Below are 21,602 nucleotides of genomic sequence, written 5' to 3'. Positions count from 1 at the left end.
AGTTTAACAGGTATGTGGCCGTGGAAAAACAACTTTACCTCTAAGAATCTTCATTTATTTATCTATAAAGTGGAGATGATAATCATTGAGCAACCAACACAAAGGAATGTAGTGAAAAGGAACTTGTAAACCACAAAGTGCTATGTAAATATAAATATGAGTCAACAAATATATAAGTGCCTACTATGCTCAAGGCATAATGCCCAGTGTAGGGGACACAAAGAGGGGAGAAGTACATACCCTCAAGTAGCTGGCATTCTACTGGGAGTTGTTATTATTTACTAGGGTATCTTTAAGGTCTCATTGATTATAATTCATCCTCTGGTTCTCAGACAGGTTCCACTCTGACACTTTTGATCCTAGTATATTCAATCTTATTTAGTTTAAAACACCTTTTTCCAAAGGCCAAGACTAAACTAATAAGGGGTGGGGGGAAAAATCACTCTCATAGAATTTCCTAGCCACTCTCTCTCCCAAACCCAATAGTAAAAACTGTTTCTTCTAAAAGGGCATTATGGAGTAGAGCAGTGGTATCAAACTAAAATAGAAATGGCGGCTACTAAACTGCACATAACAATCCCTGCTGGACACATATTGACTTAGAAAACCACATATTAACATTATCTATGTTTTATTGTATTTTGGGACAACTAGGGGATGCAGTGAATAAAGTGCCAGGCCTGGAGTCAGGAAGACCTGAGTTCAAATCTGCCCTCAGATACTAGCTGTGCGACCCTGGGCAAGTCACTTAACCCTGTTTGCCTCTGTTTCCTCAACTATAAAATAAACTGGAGGAAGAAATGGCAAACTATTCCAGTACCTTTGCTAAGAAAACCCCAACAGGGGTCATGAACAGTTGAACGTGACTGAAACAATTGAAAAATGTATTTTTGTTTATTTTGATAAATATTTTCCCAGTTACATTTTAATCTGGTTCAGTACACTCATTCAGGACTGTTGTGTGTTTGACCCCTGCAGTAGAGGACTGAAGTCGTGCCTCAGTTTCAGAAAGACCCAGGTTCAAATCCTGCCTAATACTGGCCAAGTCCTACACATACTAGCAATGTAGCCACTGGCAAGTTTCCATGTTACAGACAACTTGAACTATAAATTACATTTGCTTTGCCACTCAGCAAGTCTATAAATTACAATCTTTTGCCAGCTCTTCCTCAGTGAAGGGAGTGTCCAGAACAGAAGTTCTCTACAGTCAAGAAATCACACCCCATCCCCAAATAAGCAAATAAAGCAATCCATTATGGGAAGTCTCATATCTGCAGAAAATATATTGTTGCTCACATTCACCCTTCCCGTCCCCTATAACTTTGATCGTGACCAGGATTGAGGCTGTGCTAAAACCAAATGTCAGCTTGCATCACTTGAATGAAAAACCTTGTCCAATTTAGTAGAAACAGAGTCAAAGCAATTATTGACTCAATTGAGCAATCCATACCATCAAAACAGGCAAACCATTTGTCTGAGTAATAACAGTTAACACATTTATAAAGCATTTTCACATTTTTCAAAATCACTTTACGTATATCTAATTTGATCTTCACAACTGCCCTGTGAGGTACAGTGCTCATTTTACAGATGGGGAAACTAAGGCAGACAGCTTGAGTATCACACAAGATCTCCACAACTGCCTTATGAGGTAGGGCACTCTTTTTTACAGATGAGGAAACTGAGGCAGAGACTTGCAGAGAGTCACACAGCTAGTAATTGGCTGAGGCAGGATTCAAACTTAGGTCTTTCTCACTTCAAGTCTAGCACTATCTAATGTGCCACCTAACTTTCTCCAACAATAGAAATGGTCTTTGTGCTGTATTTTTTTTTCTGTTCTATAAAAAGGGGGAAAAAAAGCATTATCAGTATAGCAGAAGGAGAGAAACATGGGGTTTAAAGTCAGGCAGTTCTTGTCAGACATGGTGGTGGATGCCTCCTAAGAGGAAAGATTTGAGGACTGCCTAAAGTTCCCCTTCCCCCTCAGCCTAAGATACCTGAAATTCCTACTAGTTAAAGTATTTGCCTTGTTGGGTTAAAGAATTATGGTTGTAGGAGGCCGCTGTGAAATGCAAATATATTACAGAGAGGTACGGTGCAATAGCAGCCAAGTGGATAGAGTGCCAGGCCTAGAGTCAAGAAGATTCATCTCCCCAAGTTCAAATCCAGCCTCAGACATTTTTAACAGCTGTGTGACCCTGGACAAGTCATCTCACCCTGTTTGTTTCAGTTTCCTCAACTGTAAAATGAGCTGCAGAAGGAAACGGCAAACCACCTCAGTTATCTTTGGCAAAGGAAACCCCAAATGAAATTATGAAGAATCAGACACAACTGAAAAACACTGCAGGACAGAAACAAAATGGTACGGTGGATCTAGTATGGGATCACCTGAATTCAAATCCTCGCTCTGCTGCTTATGTGACCTTAGGTAAGTCCAGTTCTCTCCACTATGTCGTGAGGCCTGCCCACTAATGTTTATATAGCAGCTTAAGGTGAGCAAAATGTTTAACTTATTATGAATCTCACAACAACCTTTCAAGGGAAAAGCTACAAGAATCGTTCCCATTTTACAGATCAGAAAACTGAGGCTTAGGTTTGCTTGGTCACCCAAATAGTAAATGCCAGAGGTGAAATGTGAACTCTGACTCCAAGTTCAACGCTCTTTCCACTGCGTCATGGTAGTAAGGGTTGGGGTAGAGTGGGATGACATGTAGGGAAGGGACAGATCAGAGGAAGAGAAGGTCTGGAAGCTGGCCGAAGGAGGAGGACCTGAACAGTTTGAGGACATTGGATGCCTGTCAAAAAAGCAGAAATCAAATGTGGACCATTATGAAAGAACAAGAGATAAAGTATCCAAGATTAACTTCAAGTCCTGCCTCTGACACTGGGCCTCAATTCCCTCATAGACAAAATAAGGGGGTTGGAATAGATGGTCTCAAAGGCCCGTGCCAGCTCCACAACCCTATGTAACAAGGACCCTCACATATTCAAATTTCATTTTTACGTCTGAGTTTTTAGAGTACTTTATGTTCTTTGCCATAATTGTAATGTTTTTGCATTCATTCAGTGTACTACCAAAATAATGGTAAAGTAATTAATTTGACAATTTTTTTTTTGCATTGAGTTGCTGATTATTTAACTGGATAGACCACGAGAGAGAATGATTGTGAGCTGTGTAGACCCAGTCTCAGTCAGTAATTAGGACACTTACTGGGCACCTATTGGATCCAAAAGGGCAGCTCCGGGTGGTGATACAGTGGATAGGGCACCAGGCTTGGAGTCAGGAAAATCTGAGTTCAAATCTGGCCTCAGACACTTTTAGCTGTGTGATTCTGGTCAAGTCAATTAACCTCTATTTGCCTCAGTTCCTCTTCTATAAAATGGAAACACCTGGAGAAGGAAATGGCAAAACACTCCTGTATCATTGCCAAGAAAATCCCATGGGTAAAGTCCATGGGGTCACGTAAAGCAATAACTGAACAAAGACAATTAGGTCCAAATCCCTGTGGAATCAGCAACCATAAAGCGTTGCTTGAAAGCCCCTGAACATTCTTTGCCCATCAAGCAGTGGTGACAAAGGGGAAACACTGGCTTTTCAAAGACACCTAGCTCTGGTCTTAAGTGCCTCCAAGTGACATCACACTGGCCCTATTGGATTTTCACTGCTTCCTAAGCCTTGGAGACAGAAGAGGAAAAGGTGGGAGGATGGAAGCCAGGAGAATCCTAACCCAATATAAACACAACACATCTTGTGTTTGTTCTTCCAAACCACTTTCCATCTTCCAGAAGCTCTCACCTGCTTCCAGATATGTTCTTTTCCAATCTAAGATGGATCTTTTTCTTCTATAATACCACTCTCACTTCTACTTTCAACACCTAAAATTTATAGAGTCCTTTGGTTTGAAAAAAAAAATCAAAGCTCAAACTGCCTATATGATCTCACACTCTACGATCCAGCACCTAATACAGTGGCTGACACATAGTAGGTGATTAATAAATATTTGTTAATTGATTAATGCAGAATAGGGAATCAGAAGACCTGGCTCTTCCATTTATTAGTTATATGACCTTGGGAATATCATTTGGTATTACTGTGCATCAATTACATCACCTTAAGATGGAGATTTTTCTTTATCTATTATGAGTTACTATTAATGATGGAGTTATCTAACTGCTCCTCTTCACAGAGGACATCCTACTAATTGCACCAAGTTCTAGAATACTATACTATACACCAGGGTTGGAGTCGAGGTTTAAATATCCTCCAGGGTTAGAGTCAGGGTTCAGATTCCCTGAATGAAATAGACCAAAAATGCAAAAGAGCTCAATCCATACCTCAAAAAGTAGATGAAAAACGCAAACTATCCAGATTATAAAACGTAGCTGGATGAATATCCTGTGAAATTGGTCTATTAACATGTATATGTGGGGCAGTGAGGTGGCACAGTGGATAAAGCACTGGCCCTGGAGTCAGAAGGGCCTGAGTTCAAACTGGGCCTCAGACACTTAATAGCTGTGTGACGCTGGACAAATCATTTAACCCCAATTACCTCTGAGAAAACAAAAATAAAAACAAATGTATGTATTAGATAAACTCTGCTGAAAGATAAGGGAGATAGGCCCAAAACGGTGTGGGCCCAAAACGGTGTGGGCCAATGAAATCACAGGTCCAATTCCTTTACCTATCTCTTTCACCCTTAGCCCCTAACATTAGCCAACAAGCATTTATTGATCACACACTAAATTACATTAGGCACTTTGGCCATGTCGTATAGTCTAAAAAGCATAGGATCTGAAGTCAAAGAACCAAGTCTGAACTTTGGTTCTGCCACTTCCAAACCATATGACCTTGGGCATTTCATGTCACTTCTCTGAATTATGATTTTATACTACATGACCTCTAAGGTCTCTTCAGGATCTAAATCCTGTGGCTTTATGCACACTTAAAAAATATACATAGTTCTCTGTCCTCAAGGAGCTCACAATTACATATGCAACATATATATGTATGTATATTAGTCTATGTATGTATTAGTTATTAGAATGAGTATGTATATTAGTTGGCCTGATAATAATATATCCTAACAGATATAAAATAAGTGCAATAAAGCCTATCTATATTTCTCTATTCTAGCTCTTTTCCAGAATTAAAATTTTTCTGGATTTTGTTTGAGATGAGCTCCATGACTCCAAGTATTCTTTTCATTTTTATTGGCAAAGGAAGATGATCAAGGAGATGGTAGAAAGGGTAGGAGTAGGCTTTCCTCAAGGAGTGAAGGCTGCACAAATTTGGTGGGTCTCATGGTTTTCTGAAATCTGCTTGGAAGGCTGAGAAGTGCCTAGCTCAAGTTGAACAAGATCCTCAAAAACCTGTGGTATCATTCCTAATCTGAAGTTCCTTCCTCTGGATTAGGTAATAAAATTCAGACTCATTTAAATAGAACATTCAGCTGCCTACAAGGTTAGAATTGAAAGGACTTCACAAGCTCTCACCTGCTTTCACATACGTTCTTTTCCAATCTAAGAATACAAAAATATTAGCTCTGACCTATCCCCTGCCCAGATCCCATGGGAATATCTGTTTTCCCCCCTCTCTCTCCTTCCCCATCCTGGCTGCATATTAACCCTCCTTCCCCTTACCCTTTCTCTCACCCTTACACATATACTTTTTTGGGGGGGGGGCATTGGAGTTAAGTGACTTGCCCAGAGTCACACAGCTAGTAGGTGTCAAGTGTTTGGTCTGAGGCCAGATTTGAACTCAGGTCCTCCTGACTTCAGGGCCGGTGCTCTATCCACTGCACCACCTAACTGCCCTCCCTACCCCCCACCCCCACATACACATTTCTAAAGGAGAAAGTCTAGAGTGCCCATTGTACTCCAAATCTCCTCAGGACCACTCTCTCCTCCCATCTCCCCAGTGGTGAGGAGTCCTAGCCAATCTGGTCAATTGCCATTCATACTGCTTTTGATGTTAATAATAGCCTATTAGGTAGAGCGTATTAGGTACCTGGCACTGCGTTAAGCACCTTATAATTATCATCTCATTCGATCCTCACAATAATCTTGCAAGTTGGGAAAATAAGGCTGACAGAAGTTAGGTGACTTGCCCGGCGTCTCACAGCCAGGAAGTGTCTGAGTCTGGATTTGAACTCAGGTCTCTTGACTGCAGACCCAGCAACTCTATCCATGCACTACCCAGTAGGAAGTCATCAACTATAATTCTGGTGAGGTGGAGGCCTGCCACTATGTCCTTAGGCTCACCAGGTCCTACTGCAGGATCTGCCTTATGGACCCAGGTGATCTGCCATCTATTCTGCCCACACACTCTTAAGGACTCCTACATCTTGCCCTGTTGGCCTACAATTGAACACTCTTTTATACGTGTTGTCACTGCCAATTAGAATACGAATTCCTTGAGACAAGTGACTGTCTCATTTTTCCATCTGCATCCCTAGTACCTAACAAAGTTCTTGGCACACATAAGTGCTTAATAAATGCCTCTTCACCTGTTAACAGCAGTAGAGACCTTAAGAATATCTAATGCAAACCTCTCATTTTACTGGGGAGCCTAAGGCCAAAAGGTAAATTAGCTACCTTGTTTAAGATCATTCCTCACTGATACCATTCCTCTTTTTGTCCCTTACACCCACTCAGTTACAATGCTCATGAAATCTTTCTTAAGCACTTCTTTCAGGTTCATTCATTCCCCACCCAACTGTTACTACCCTAATCACAATCTCATTAGGCCTGGTTCTTTTTCAATCTAATTATTGCAAATTACTGCAATTGCTTCCTACCGGGTCTCCCTGCCTCCAGTCGCTCTGTGAGTCAACCTACCCTGCAAACTCATGCAACCTTAATTTTTCTATATCTGTTTTAACTGTTATTCCTCTTTCTCAAGAACCTGCCACCCTTTCCTTTAAAATATCACTTTGTTTTTTTAAGGTTCCCTATTACATGTAATTTCCTGTAGGATTTCATCCCAGCCTAAACTCTATGTCAACTAGCCAGATTCTTTATTGTCCTATGTACATGCACAAAGCTTACTCACAATTCTGTGACATACTGTTTGTTTGTTTTTTTCCACTCTCTACCCATCTCTGCTCACTTATTTCTTATTCCTATTCATCTCTACCCAGAATTTCCTTCTCCCCAATAATTTACCTTCTCCCATCCATCAAGGGCCAGTCCTAATAGCACTAGGAGGGTTCATGAAGACCTATGTGATTATACTTGTCTACATTCTATTGGCAACACTCAAGTTAAATTTGAAATTTTGATTGATGAGTAGGAAAATTTAAGAAGCATAAGACGGGGTGGGGGGGGAGGCGGAGGGCATAGACAGAAAGAAGGGGGACAGGGAGAATGGAAGCAGTATGATATAACTGGAAAGAAGACTGGACCTGGGGTTAGGTAAAGAACAGGGATCAAATTCTGCCTCTGAAATATATGTAAAAATAGCTGTACATATGGCCATGAGCAAGTCATTTAAACTCTTATTAACCAAAGAAAACTAACATTATAAATTGTAGACTAGGTATGATCTAGGTGAGAACCCATCCCTGTGAAATCTTTATTTGACCATGGGTGAGTCATTAACACTCTTTGAGACTGAATGTATTCATTTGTAAAATGGAGATGATAATAGTGGAAATACCTGATTTACCCAGTTCTTGTGAGGAAAGGAGAAGTTGTGTAAATGAAAGTTATTAGAAGAAAAAGGTGACTAGATAGGCCCAGGAGAAGAAAAAGCAAGAGTGAGGGAAAGGTGAGGCTGGTTAGCTATGTGAGTCTTCATAGTGAAGAAATGAATCCCAAATGATTCTATTCTGGAAATCAGTGGACACACCTTTTACTCTGACAGCTTCATATGGCTCTCAGGCATAGTAGTCAGAAGGTTAACCCTTGCAATCAAGAAGATTTGTGTTCAGTTCCTGACATATTTAGCTGTGTGACTACAGGCAAGTCACTTAAACTCTCAGGGCCCTGAACAAATCTTTGTCACCTTGGGCATGACTTATACCAATTCAAGACCAATAAATAAACAAATAAAATAAAACCCACTCCAAACTAATGTGTAACACCTCATCTCTTGAAGCCAGATAACTTTGTTTTAACAACAACAATTAACAACAACAAAAAAAAAATTGGAGGCTTATCTGGTGCACCTACAACTCATTTAGGCAGCTAGGCAGCAAGGTGGATAGAGAGAGCACCAGACCAGGAGTCAGGAAGATTTAGCTTCCCGAGTTCAAATCTGGCCTCAGACACTAGCTGTGGGACATTGGACAACTCACTTAACCCTGTAATGCCTCAGTTTTCTCATCTGTAAAGTGAGCTGGAGAAAAGGAAATGGCAAACCACTCCAGTATCTTTGTTTTTTTGTTTTGTTTTGTAAATAGCATTTTTTTTCAATTACATGTAAAGATAGTTTTCAACATTCATTTTTTTAATAAGATTTTGAGTTCCAAATTTTTTCTCCCTCCTTCCCACTCTCCCCCCCGAAAGATGGCAAGCAATCTGATATAGCTTATACACGTGCAATCATGTAAACATATTTCCATATTAGTCATGTTGTTAGAGAAGAAACAGAACAAAAAGGAAAAGTCACCAAAAAAAAATGAAAATAGTATGCTTTGATCTGCATTCAGACCCCATAGTTCTTTCTCTGGATGTGGTTAGTATTTTCTGTCATGAGTCTTTTAGAGTTGTCTTGGATCATTGTATTACTGAGAAGAGCCGAGTCAAATCATAGTTGATCATCACACAATGTTGCTGTTACTATATACGATGTTCTCTTGATTCTGTTAACTTCAACCGGCATCATTTCACATAAGTCTCCCAGGTTTTTCTGAAATCCACCTGCCCATCATTTCTTATAGCACAACAGTATTCCACTACATTCACATACCACAATGTGTTTAGCCATTCCCCAATTGATGGGAATCTTCTTGATTTCCAAGCACAATTACAAAACACTTTTCACACAAATAGATCTAAACATATCATTGATTTCTGTTGGTTTTGTTATTGATATGGTCAATGATTGTTAATAGTTTTCCTAATATTGAACCAGCGCTGCATTTTTGGTATAAATCCCACCCGGTCATAATGATAAATTTATCCTGTTGATAAATTGCTGTAATCTCTTTGCTAATATTTTATTTAAATTTTTTTGTATCAATAGTCATTAGGGAAATTGGTCTATACTTTTCTTTCTCTGTTTTGGCTCTTCCTGGTTTAGGTACCAGCACCAAATTTGTGTCATAAAAGGAACCTGGTAAAATTCCTTCTGTACCTACTTTTCCAAATAATTTATATTGTATTAGAATTAATTGTTCTTTAAATGTTTGGCAGAATTCAATTATAAATCCATGTGGCTCTGGAAATTTTTTCTTAGGGAGTTTATTGATGGCTTGTTCAATTTCTTTTTCTAAAATGAGATTATCTAAGAATTTTATTTCTTCTTCTGTTAATATGGACAAATTATTTTCATAAGCATTCATTTCACTTAGATTATTAGATTTATTGGCATGCAGTTGAGCAAAGTAGCTCCCAATTACTGCTTTAATTTCATCTTCATTGGTGGTGAATTCATCTTTTTCATTTCTGATACTGGTAATTTGGTTTTCTTCTTTCTTTTAATCAAATTAACCAAAGGTTCATCTATTTTGTTGCTTTTTTTTTGCATAAAACCAGCTCATAGTTTATTTATTAGTTCAATAGTGTTCTTACTTTCAACTTTATTAATCTCTCCTTTGATTTTCAGAATTTCTAATTTGTTCTTTTTTCTTTGTTTCTTTTCATTTCTTTTTTAACTGCATGTCCAATTCATTCATTTGTTCTTTCTCTATTTTATTCACGTAATCATTTAGAGATATAAAATTTCCCCTAAGTAATACTTTGGCTGCATCCCATAAATTTTGGTTTGTCTCATTATTGTCATTCTCTTTGACTTTAATTATTGATTGTTTCTATGATTTGTTGTTTGATGCACTCATTCTTTAGGATTAGATTTAGTTTCCAACTAATTTTTAATCTATCTTTCCATGGTCTTTTATTACATGCAATTTTTATTGCATCATGATTTGAAAAGAATGCATTTAATATTTCTGCCTTTCTGCATTTGATTGTGAGGTTTTTATGTCCTAATACCTGGTTAATTTTTGTGTAAGTGCCATGTATCACCGAGGAAAAAGATACATTCCTTTCTATCCCCGTTCAATTTTCTCCAGAGGTTTATCATATCTAATTTCTCTAAATTTCTATTCACCGTCTTAATTTCTTTCTTGTTTATTTTGTGGTTAGATTTATTTAGTTCTGAGAGTGGGAAATTGAAGTCCCCCACTAGTATATTTTTGCTGTGTATTTCTTTCTACAACTCACTTAACTTCTCTTCTAAGAATCTGGATGCTATACCACTTGGCACATATATGTTTAGTATTGTTATTACTTCATTGTCTATGGTACCTTTTAGCAAGATGTAGTTTCCTTCCTTATCTCTTTTAATTAGATCGGTTTTTGCTTTGTCTGAGATCAGGATTACTACCCCTGCTTTTTTTTTTTAACTTCAGCTAAAACATAATATATTCTGCTCCAGCCTTTTACCTTTATTCTGTGTGTCTCTCTGCTTCAAATGTGTTTCTTGTAAGCAACATATTGTAGGATTGTGGTTTTTAATCTGCTCTGCTATCCACTTCTGTTTTATGGGAGACAGTTCATCCCATTCCCATTCAGAGTTATGATTATTAACTGTGTATTTCCCTCCACCATATTTTCCCCGTTTATACTTTTCTCTCTCTCCTTTTACCCAGTACCTCCTCACCTGTGATTTGCTTCTGGCCACTGCCTCCCTCAATCTTCTCTCCCTTCTATCAGCCCCCTACCTTTTCTTTTCCCCTTCTCCTCCTACTTCCCTATAGAGTAAGATAGATTTCTTTACTCAACCGAGTACGTGTGTTATTCCTCTTTGAGCCAAATCCAATGAAAGTAAGATTCAAACAATGCTCACCCTCTCCCTTCTTTCCCTCTATTGGAATAGGTCTTTCATGCCTCTTCATGTAATATAATTTACCTCATTCTACCTCCCCCTTTCCTCTTCTCCAAGTACAATCCTTTTTTCACCCCTTAATTTTTTTATCATCACTTGATTTGATATGTCAACTTATACCCACACCCTCAGTCCAAATATACCCCTAACTGCCCTCTTAATAGAGATACAGTTCTTAAGAGTTACAAGTATCGTCTTCCCATGTAGGGATATAAACAGTTTGACCTTATTGAATATCATGTGATGCTTTGTTTTTCTTGTTTACTTTTTTATGCTTCTCTTGAGTCTTGTATTTGAAGATCAAAATTTCTGTTCTGCTGTGGTCTTTTCATCAGGAAAGTTTGAAAAATCCCATATTTCATTGAATGTCCATCTTTTCCCCTGCAAGATTATGCTCCATTTTGCTGGGTAGTTGATTCTTGGCTGTAATCCAAGCTCTTTTGCCTTATGGAATATCATATTCCAAAACCCTCAATCCTTTAATGTAGAAGCTGCCATGTCCAGTGTAATCCTGACTATGGCTCCTTGATATTTGAATTGTTTCTTTCTGGCTCCTTGTAGTATTTTCTCCTTGACCTGACAGTCGTGGAATTTGGCTACAATATCCCTTGGCGTTTTCATGCTGGGATCTCTTTCAGGAGGTGATTGGTGGATTCTTTCAATGACTTTTACAGTCTGGTTCTAGGATATCAGGGCAATTTTCCTTGATAATTTCTTGAAAGATGCTGTGCAAGCGCTCTCTCTCTCTCTCTCTCTCTCTCTCTCTCTCTCTCTCTCTCTCTCTCATGGCTTTCAGGTAGTCCAATAATTCTTAAATTATCTCTTCTGGATCTATTTTTCAGGTCAGTTGTTTTTCCAGTGAGGTATTTTACATTTTCTTCTATTTTTTCATTCTTTTGATTTTGTTTTATTGTTTCTTGATATTCTTGACATTCTTGATAGACACCTATGAGACCATAGAGCTGTTAGCTTCTACTTGCCCAATTCTAATTTGAAGAGATTATTTTCTTCAGTTACCTTTTGTACCTCCTTTTCCATTTGGCCAATTCTACTTTTAAAGGAGCCGTTTTCTTCAGTCAATTTTTGTGCTTCCTTTTGCAAGATAGTGACTCTTTTTTCGTAATTCTCTTGCGTAACTCTCATTTCTTCTTCCATTTTTTCCTCTGTCTCTCTTACTTGATTTTCCTTTTTGAGCTCTTCCAGGGGGACTTTTTGGGCTTGAGACCAACTCATACTCCTCTTTGAGGGCTCACATGTAGGCATTTTGATACTTTTGTCATCTTCTGAGTTTGAGTTTTGATCTTCTCTGTTGCCATAGTAGCTTTCTATGGGTAAGGCTCTTTTTTTTTTTTTTTTTTTTTTTTTTGCTTTTTGCTCATTTTTAAAAGTTGAGCTCTGCTCCTGTGGTACAGGGGACACTGTTCCAAGCTTTTTGTATCAGGGGCCAGGTCACTGACTTTCTGCACTGGGCCTCTGGGGCTGCTGACTTGCCCCCTGCACCCCGGCTTACTCGTTCCTGTGCCCTGGGTTCCAGGACTGACAGTTTACCTGCTGTGCTGGGGCTGTAGGCCTCACAACCGGCCTGCTGAGCCAGGACCATGGGGCCTTGGTTGCTGATCTCTGCTGTGGCTAAGAACTTCCTGCTGGTTTGCCCAGATGCCACCTGAGCTGTGCTGTGCTCCTGTTTTCTCCAAGTAAGACAGACTTTTCCTGAAGCCCTTCTAAGTTATCTTGAGCTGCAAAATTGTTTCACTCTCTTTTTGTGGATTCTGTCACTCCAGAATTCTTTTAGAGGCTTGATTTAATGTTGTTGCCAAGGAAAACTGGGGAGAGCTCAGACAACTTCCTGGCTTCTCTCTGCCATCTTGATTCTACCATGCCCCACTCCTCCCCTCCCCTCCCCTCCCCACACACTCCAGCATCTTTGCCAAGAAAACTCCAAATGGGTTCGTGAAGAGTTAGACAGGACTGAAAAACTACTGAACAACAACCACCCACTGATCTGAGTTACACTGAATTTTTTTCATAGGACAATAGAGAGTTAGAAGGGAACTCTATGGCCATTTACTCAACCCCCTAATTTGGGGGGGGTTGGTGAGGTGATCAGGGTTCAGTGACTTGCCCAGGGTCACACAGCTAGTAAGTGTTAAGTTTCTGAGGCTGGCTTTGAACTCAGGTCCTCCTGACTCCAAGGCCAGAGCTCTATTCACTGTGCCACCTGGCTGCCCCTCAACTCCCTAATTTTTTGATGAAGAAATGGTGACTCAGGGATTCAAACCCATTTTTGACACTTAGTAGCTGGACAAGTCACTTAATCCCTCAGTGCCTCAAGCAATAATAACCCTAGGATTTATTTACGAGGTCATAGATGGGTTGCCATCTGTGTTAGTAAAGGGAATTCAAACACTGGGAGTTCCCTGTGCTGATTAACTCACAGATCCTTCTGTACTTAGCAACCTTTTTTCCCCCCCCACTAAGAAGTGACATAAATAAATACCTTCCTGGAAACCTTATTCTACAAAGTGTGTTATTGCTTCCTTAGAAGGAACTACTGAAAGCCCTGACCACTACAATTATATCAGAATATTTCAAACATTTTCCTATCCCCATGAATGAGAATCTAGTTTATAGAAGAAAAACCTCAGGGTCAGAGAAGGTGAATCACTTGGCCAAGTCACTACAACAAAGATCTCTAATTTTACTAGTGTGGAGATTCATCAACTGTCAGCCTATTAGTTAATAAACATTTATTAAGCAACTACTATGTGGTAGATAGGGGCAGCTAGGTGGTACAGTTGATAGGGTGCCAGTCTTGGAATCAGGAAGACTTATCTTCATGAGTTCAAATCTGGGCCTCAGACACTTACTAGCTGTGTGACCCTGGGCAAGTCACTTCACCCTGCTTGTCTCAGTTTCCTCATCTGTAAAACGAGCTGGAGAAGGACATGACAAATCACTCCAGTATCTTTGCCAAGAAAGAACCCAAATGGGGTCACAAAGAGTAGGACACAACTGAAACAACTGAACAACAACTATGTGCCAGTCCCTGTCTTTAAGAAACTCATAACATAATAGGAGAGACGATAAGCAAATCAATATGACCAAACAAGCTATATACAGAATAAATAAGAAATAATAGAGGGAAGGTATTAGAATCAAGAGGTTGATGTGTTGATTGATTGTTAATTTGTTTTTCTTTAAAAAAATTCTGTTGTAAGGGGTGGCTGTCTAGAAGGGGGAGATAGGGATATATTAGAAAATTAAGTTGATGTAAAAAACAAGATATCTATAACAAAAAAAAATTGTAGTCTTAGAATTGTCTCAGGCTCAGAAAGGTGAAGTGATTTCCACAGTCGCACAGCTACTATGTATCAAAGGCAGGATTTGAATCACTCTGCAAAAATGAAAATTGTTTTTGAAGAATTCCCTGCCCCATTCTGTCTTCTGACCTCCTCAGTACTGGATAGATTATTGGACTCATTATGAAAGATTGGGTTACTAATTATGGATTAATTATCTTTTGTGGGGGAAATTGGTCTTTGTGGTTATTTTTTAAAGCCCTTTGGGATAGTGGAGGTTTTATGCCACAGAAAGAACTCTTCAAGATGGTCAACGTCAAATTTCCTAGGCGCAGATGACACTGGTGTCTGCTCTACTGAGAGGCTTTTTGGCTCTGAAGGGCCCATTTGTGTTTTTTAAGTCATTCAGGAATCTGAGACTGAAGCTACCTACTTACTCCTAAGGAATCTGAGGAAGCTCTGAAATAGCTGTCTTCCAGGAGAGAAGCAAGACTACTCTCTTTGTTCAAGTTTCCTCCTGGTCTCCTGACCTGGAAGCTGTGATTGAGGCCATTCCGGACCACTCCCACAATATGGCCCATCGACAGCTCAGATACAGATTATAGCTGGCTCCATTAGGAATGGATAGGATTTTTTTTCCCTCATCTTTCATGGTCCCTATGTGTCAAGGCACCTGGACATCCATAGGGAGAGCTGTCACAGAAATAGATGGAGGAAAAGAAGACAGAAGAGGGTGGGGAGGGGGAGGCCAGAGAAAATGTCATAAATCTCACAAACATACTTACAGAGATAATTTAGAAAATTGCATGTGTGTGCATGCAACACATGCTCAAAGCAGATTCTGTGAAACTAAAATGACACTGTAGAAGGCAGGTACAGTGTAGGATGTATCCAATTTCTTAGTGTAAAAAGAGCTAATAACTGGATTTTAGCATCTTTAGGAGGACTAAAGGAGTGTTGTTAAGTGTCAAGGAATTTCTAGAGCTCTTGGTAGTTGCAAGGTGCTTCTAGTGCCCTTAATAGTTTAAAGAATGGTGAGGTGTCACTTTTGCACAGGGATTTCCTTTTCATCCCAGGGAAGATTCAAGTTAAACCGAAACTAAGAAGTTTCTGCTGGCCTCATGACCCTACATTCACATACTATTTCTCACCTCAAATTTATCTCCAGGTTTCTAGGGTTGCCTTTGCATTTTAAAGATTTTTTAAAATCCCCTATCTTTACCTTTAGCCTCCCCAGATTTTTGAACCCTATTATTTCCTCCTACCCTTTCCTTCAGCAGAGTTTCTAGAGGCAACATTCAATTGGCCTCAGGTTACTAAGCTCCTGAGGGTGCCTGTGCAAGGGACTGATCAAATGTTTCTTTCTATTCACACTGGCAGGACTAGAGAAAGCAGCCACTTCTCCCAGTTTTCTCTCTTAGCTACAGGAGCAAACGAATTATAGCAGCTTTCAGATTAAGCTGTTACTGCTTAGAGAACATGACTGCTTAATTTTGCACTGGGACTCTGTACTGTCCTTTTAGACCCTCTGTGAGGTTATTTATTCCACGGTTTTCCTTTTATTCGCTAACTCAACATTTCCAGATAATAGCTTCCAATTTTAAGACCAATTATGATGATGAGAGTTATCACCATCACATTCCTTCGTTATAAACACTTTGCAGGGGCCATTCTTGCTTGGCAGAGCAGGGGAACACCTTTCTTTGATTTTCCTTTTAGGTAGCTCTTATTTTAAAAAAAGAAAAAGACAAGGAAAAGTACTGAATTGGTTTTCTGGCATCACCAAAGGAGAAACATATCTACAATCTTTAAGCTTTCTTCCTTTTTCTTTCACAGTTAGGGTCCTAGAGGCTTAAGTATCCCGTCTTTCCCTTCTTAGCCTCAGCATCCAGATACCTGCCTCCACCCCCTCCCCCCCTTTATCTTCCTCTCCGTAACAAGCCCAGGTGGGAAGGCAAGCGGAGTTCCTGCCTGGTTCCGGAGCTGGGGAGGTGACGACACAGTCGGTCCCAGGCGGCAGGTTTGACAAAAGTGCAGGGCAAACTCTCCCAGAGGAAAGTAAACAGGGGGTACCTGCCAACTTTTCACCTGACTCCCGTCTCTCTTCCCCGGGAGCGCTGGGGTTCGAGAAAGCGACCCTGGGCGCAGTACGGCGCGGGTCGCTGTGGACCGCTGCCCCTGGTAGGGCCACTCTGGCCCCTTCCTCCCTCTCCCTAGGGCTCCGCGCGTGAGCCACTGCTAGGGCGGGTGCTACTCAAGGTGCTAGTAAGTGGCAGGTGGAGACTGGAGCCTGGCGCAGACCTACCTTCACGAAGAGCTCGATTTCAGGGTCCTTGTTGTCCCCGTTAGCAGAAGCCGAGTCAGTCATGTTGTCATAGGCAGGAGCCACTGCCCGTATCCTGAGAGGTGGCCACTTCAACAACACCTGGATGCTCTCTCTCTCCCGCCTTCCTCAACGGCTCCCACCGAGGCTTTCTAAAACATTCTAGTTTCCCAGCTGGGGAGGATCTTCCGTGGCAGAGTCCCCACCCAAAAAGAGAGGAGCCAGGCTACCAAAGGAGAAAGGGAAACAAATGAACCCGTCGTGCTGATAACAGTTCCAGGGTGCAACAAGTGCTGGGGCCGTCTCTGTTAGGTCACTGTATCCTCATCTGTCAGCGCTGCTGAGCTCCCAGGCGGCCCAAAATAGCCGGGAACACAGGAGGGCGGGGCTAGCGGGCAGTGGGAGGAGGAGGAGGAGACACTGCCTGGGCTGCACCTGAGTCACAGGCTGGGTCCTGGATCGCTGCTCGACCCCCGGGTTGGGGCTGGTCTGTGCCTTTCTTTGCGCATCCGGGGCGCAGCCCCTTTAATAGAAAGGACTGGGCTGCAGGGAATGTGTTGCGCCGTCCTTCCTTGGGAGAGGAGGGAAAAAAAAGAGGGAGACAAATTCGGGTGGGTGAAGGGGCAAAGAGAATGGGTGGGGGGCGGGAGGTGGAGAGAAGACGTGGAAGAGAGAAGGTGAGCAAAGCAAGAAGAGAGGAGAGAAGTAAAGAGGAGGGGGAAAGAGAGAGCTAGGGCAGAGGAAAGGAGAGATAGAGATGGTTTTCAGGTTCTTATGTTTCTTTTATGAAGTTTCTTCAGGACAGCAGAGTACTAGTGTTACCAATGCGAAAGTACCATTTCTGCATGATCCGTGCTCAAGAAGGGGAGAAGGAGACAGGGAGTGGGAACCCCCTACCCCATCCCATGAGAAATGAGGAGGTATTTATCGTTTTATAGGCAGGAAAAAATGAGAGAGTAAATGAAAGTGTGGAGAGATGAGCTGGCGCGAGGTGTCAGGTTAAGGGAAAGGTGAAGCAAGCAGGTCAAGTTCATTCATAGCCAGGAATCAGTGTTCTTTTTAACCTTTTGTTTCTTTTTCTTTCCCTTTTCGTTTTCTGGGTTTCTTTTTCTTTTTTTTTTCTTCCTTAATATTAACTTTAACTTTGACAGATTTTTTTAAAACAATGCATTAAACTTACTTTGTAAATATTTGTAGTTAATTAACTTTGTGTTTATGCTGTATGCATATTTTAATGTATTCGTTTCCCCCATTAAAATGTTAAGTTCTTGCAAGTAGGGATTGTACCCCCCCCTTTTTTTAAACTTGTATTCCCAGTGTCTGATACGTAGTACTTACTGATACAGCCCATAAAATTTGTTTTGTTTTCCTTTTCCTTTTCTTATAACAGGGCCCACTTGGATCATAATTTACTTAATTACCAATATATACCTGGTGTTAAGTTGTTGTTGGGATCTTCTGATAGTTGTTTTTGACCTGAACTGTGATCTCATCAGTGCACGGAACTCATCAGTGTAGGCATGGAATGTCCTCTCCTAATGCACAAGGCAGATCTGCACCTTTTCCTAGAATTGCTTAGGTCATTGAGAGGTTAAGTGGCTTACCCAGGATCACAAGGCATGTTCCTATTAGAGGTAGAATTTTAAAGCAGGTCTTCCTGTCTTTGCAGTCACCTCTCTAACAGTTATTTCTTTCACAGAGCTTTATTATCATTAATAATACCATTCACTAACATTTATAAGTCATACTACCTTCTGGGTTTGCAAATCCCTTTACAAAAATAATCTTAATTGATACAAAGTAATCAGCTGACTTTTATTAAGCACCTATTATAGGCAAGAAAGTAGAGAATGCAAAACTACATTGTCCTTAGGGAGCTTACAATCAATTTGGACAAATCAGGTACCAACATAAAAACAGATAATTTAAATGTAAAGAACAATAAAACCACTGAAACAGATTTCCATGAAATGATATTGACCAAGCTTAGTCTCAATGAAGAGAAATCATCAGAAGATATTTCCACTGTCCCCATTTCTTTGCAGAAGAAGGCATTATTCTCATAGAATACTGCATATAATGTTAGACTTTTATTCTGACACAGTTAATTCTGTGTAACTTTACAATTTTTCTTTATCTTGTCTCTATTCATTATTACAAAGTAATACTAATAATAGGTAACACTTACATAGCACTTACTATGTGCCAGGCACTGTGCTAAGCACTTTACAATTATCTCATTTGATCCTCACAAAAACCCTGGTGCTATTATTATTCCCACTTTACAGAAGAGGAAACTGAGGCAAATAGCAATTTAAGTGATTGGACCAGGGTCACATAGCTAGTAAATTGAAGTCAAATTTGAACTCGTTCCTTACACCAGACCTAAATACTTTCTCTACTGCAGTACCTAGCAGCTGGTTCTCTGGCAGTGGGAGCTCTCTAAGAGACAATAGTTAGGAATACAGGTGATATAAAAGCAAATGATAATAAAAATTTCATTTTTTTAAAAAAAAACCCAAATAATTAGCGATAAAAGAGAATATATAATGAGCACCAAAAGAATGGTACAAAAATGGAAGACAACAGGTCATTATGGGGTAGGGCCCTGGAGAGTAGGATTTATGGTGAGCCTCGAAGAATGAGCAGAATTCAAAGAAACAGAGGGAGGAAAACCCTAAGGGTCCTTTACAGCAAACTATGGTAGGTACATCACCATCAAACCAGAAGGTTGCTTCTATTTTTGCTGCAGAGGAAGCACCTGCAAAACTCAGCTTGCAGTCTTTATAGCAGACATTTAATCAAGATTGTGGTTAATTGCTTTATTGTTGGTTTCGGGCTTACATCACTAAAGAACTTGGAAAAATTGTTTGTTTCATGATTACACATTCCAGGTTAGTGACATAGCCACTGTAGTGGAGGACCAAAGAAATGGTTGGTGGATAAGGCTCATAATCTGACTGAAGAGGCCTGGACTTGGTCCTCCCCTGATTCTATCATCCTAAGCAGCTAACTTTTCTTTTCTGTAATGAGAACTTGGGTCTTTGAGATAGGTATAACATGTACCAGAAATGTGGTATGGAGGGGAAACTGACATATACATAAAATTATTTTGAGCTCTCTAAATGAAAGGTCCTCTGTAAAGATTAGCTGAATGATGTTTGACAAATCAATTAGCCTCTCTGAGACTCAGTTTCCTCTTCTGTAAGATGTAGACAATGATAATCATGCTACCTACTCTAAGGGGTTGGTTATGTTGAGGAAACCAGTCAATAAACTGTGAGGCACAACATGCATATGAATTGTCAATCTTATTCTGTTAACATTTTCTCAGTTGCAATAAAAAGTAGACTTTCTGAAGCTATATTCTATGGAAATGTGAATTTCTGTGAAACAGATCAATAGGTTCCATGAAAGAAAAATACGTTATTATGGTAAAGAAATATACACAGACCAATCCATTTTGTTTTAGTCTGTGTTTGTTGTACGCAATATGTATATGTCCTCCATGGGGAGACTATGCAAACTTAGTTGAAAGCAATCATTTGACTGAAAAGCTGACTTCTTATCGATCTAGACTCAATCAGTGAATTTGTTCAGATGAATTGTTTATTGTCAGTATGCCCTGGCAGAATATGTGTAAGATAAACTGTACCCAATCATAGTCTTAGCTTTTTAAAAATAAAGTAATTAGCATGTAACCTCAGTTCCAAAACCCATTGGTATGGGATGCTCTCCTTATTGGTGGAGAGCAATGTCCTTCACCTGTATAAGGCACAGGGTGGAGTTGGTGAAATGAGGAGAGAGGAGAGCTTTGCAGTTTTTAGACTTTCTGCAAGCTTCAAGTCACTTTGGGCCCTGCAGTCACTTTGGGGGCTTCTGGCTTCCAATTTTGAGAAAGAGAAGCTGGATGAGGCCAACCCTCCTTCAGGTTGCTGAAGGAAAGACTGAGAACATATGAGGAAAAACTGGCATTCTCCATCATGCCCCTTATCCCCACATTGCTATACTAGAGACTTCAGAGAACTTTTTCTTGGGTGAGATCTAGGACTCTCTCTCTCTCTCTCTCTCTCTCTCTCTCTCTCTCTCTCTCTCTCTCTCTCTCTCTCTCTCTCTCTCTCTCTCTCTCTCTCTCTCTCTCTCATCTGTACATATTCTCCGATGTATACTTTCTTTGATTTCTGTTTTGCTACCAATTTGGATAAGTGGGTTTCTTCACTAATTGTTATATGTGTGTTCATTGTGAAGCAGGTATTTCTTGGCAAAGGAGTCAAGCCTCATATGTAGAGCTTGGAGTCTCCCAGAGCTTTCCTCTCCTGTTCTCACCAACTCCTCCCCAGCCCTCAGTCAGGTATATGATATTATCTCCACCGATAAGAAAAGAGTCCCTCACCAACTGGCTTTGAGACTGGTATTACAAATATTTATGTACCAACATAATATGGATAATTGAGTGAAATCAGAATTTTTAAAAAGAAATAAAAGGTTGATAATTGAGACGATGATGATCCAAACATTCACAAACTTCAGTCTGTACCCAATATAGCAGAAATATTAATATGACAATTATTGATCTATTTGAGGTTCTAGTAAACCTGAAATGCAATGTGTGATACTACCAAAACTTAAAAAAAAATTGGTTCTATAAGTCTGGTAAAATTACAAAGGTATTTATCAATTAAGCAAAATGGATTTTAAAATAAAACCCTCAAATTTTTTTCAAACAAAAATGTGATAAACTAAAACAGTCTCTCCAAACAGATGATGAAACAGTAGAGAAGAGGGAGCTATGGGAGCAGAATGTTGTTGCTTATATCAGATAAGGATAATTTGTCAGTTTGGCTTAACTTTTCCTTTGTTATAAAGGATTCAATGAGAAAGACAGAGAGTGGGTTCATCATGAAATGACTCCATATAAAAAAGCTTCAGT

The 21,602-nt window shown here is 40.0% G+C and overlaps 1 protein-coding gene across 2 annotated transcripts in view; it reads right to left on the bottom strand.

Moving 5' to 3' along the window:
- CLIC5 (chloride intracellular channel 5) overlaps window positions 1–21,602 on the bottom strand; it is a 225,463-nt gene that overhangs the window by 116,699 nt on the left and 87,162 nt on the right. The window contains exon 1 of one of the 2 annotated variants that reach the window (XM_020993879.2): window positions 16,655–17,227. The exons of the other annotated variant lie outside the window; for it this stretch is intronic. Within the exon in view, the coding sequence (XP_020849538.1) occupies window positions 16,655–16,717 (63 nt within the window). The 5' untranslated portion in view covers window positions 16,718–17,227. Of the gene's footprint in view, window positions 1–16,654; window positions 17,228–21,602 lie in introns of those variants that run through there. 2 annotated transcript variants of the gene reach the window in all.

Source organism: Phascolarctos cinereus, unplaced genomic scaffold (assembly GCF_003287225.1).
Source record: "Phascolarctos cinereus isolate Bilbo 61053 unplaced genomic scaffold, phaCin_HiC Scaffold_5;HRSCAF=322, whole genome shotgun sequence".
Lineage (NCBI taxonomy): Eukaryota > Metazoa > Chordata > Mammalia > Diprotodontia > Phascolarctidae > Phascolarctos > Phascolarctos cinereus.
The sequence above is the reverse complement of the archived record's forward strand: the minus strand, read 5'-3'. Positions and strand labels throughout refer to the sequence as shown.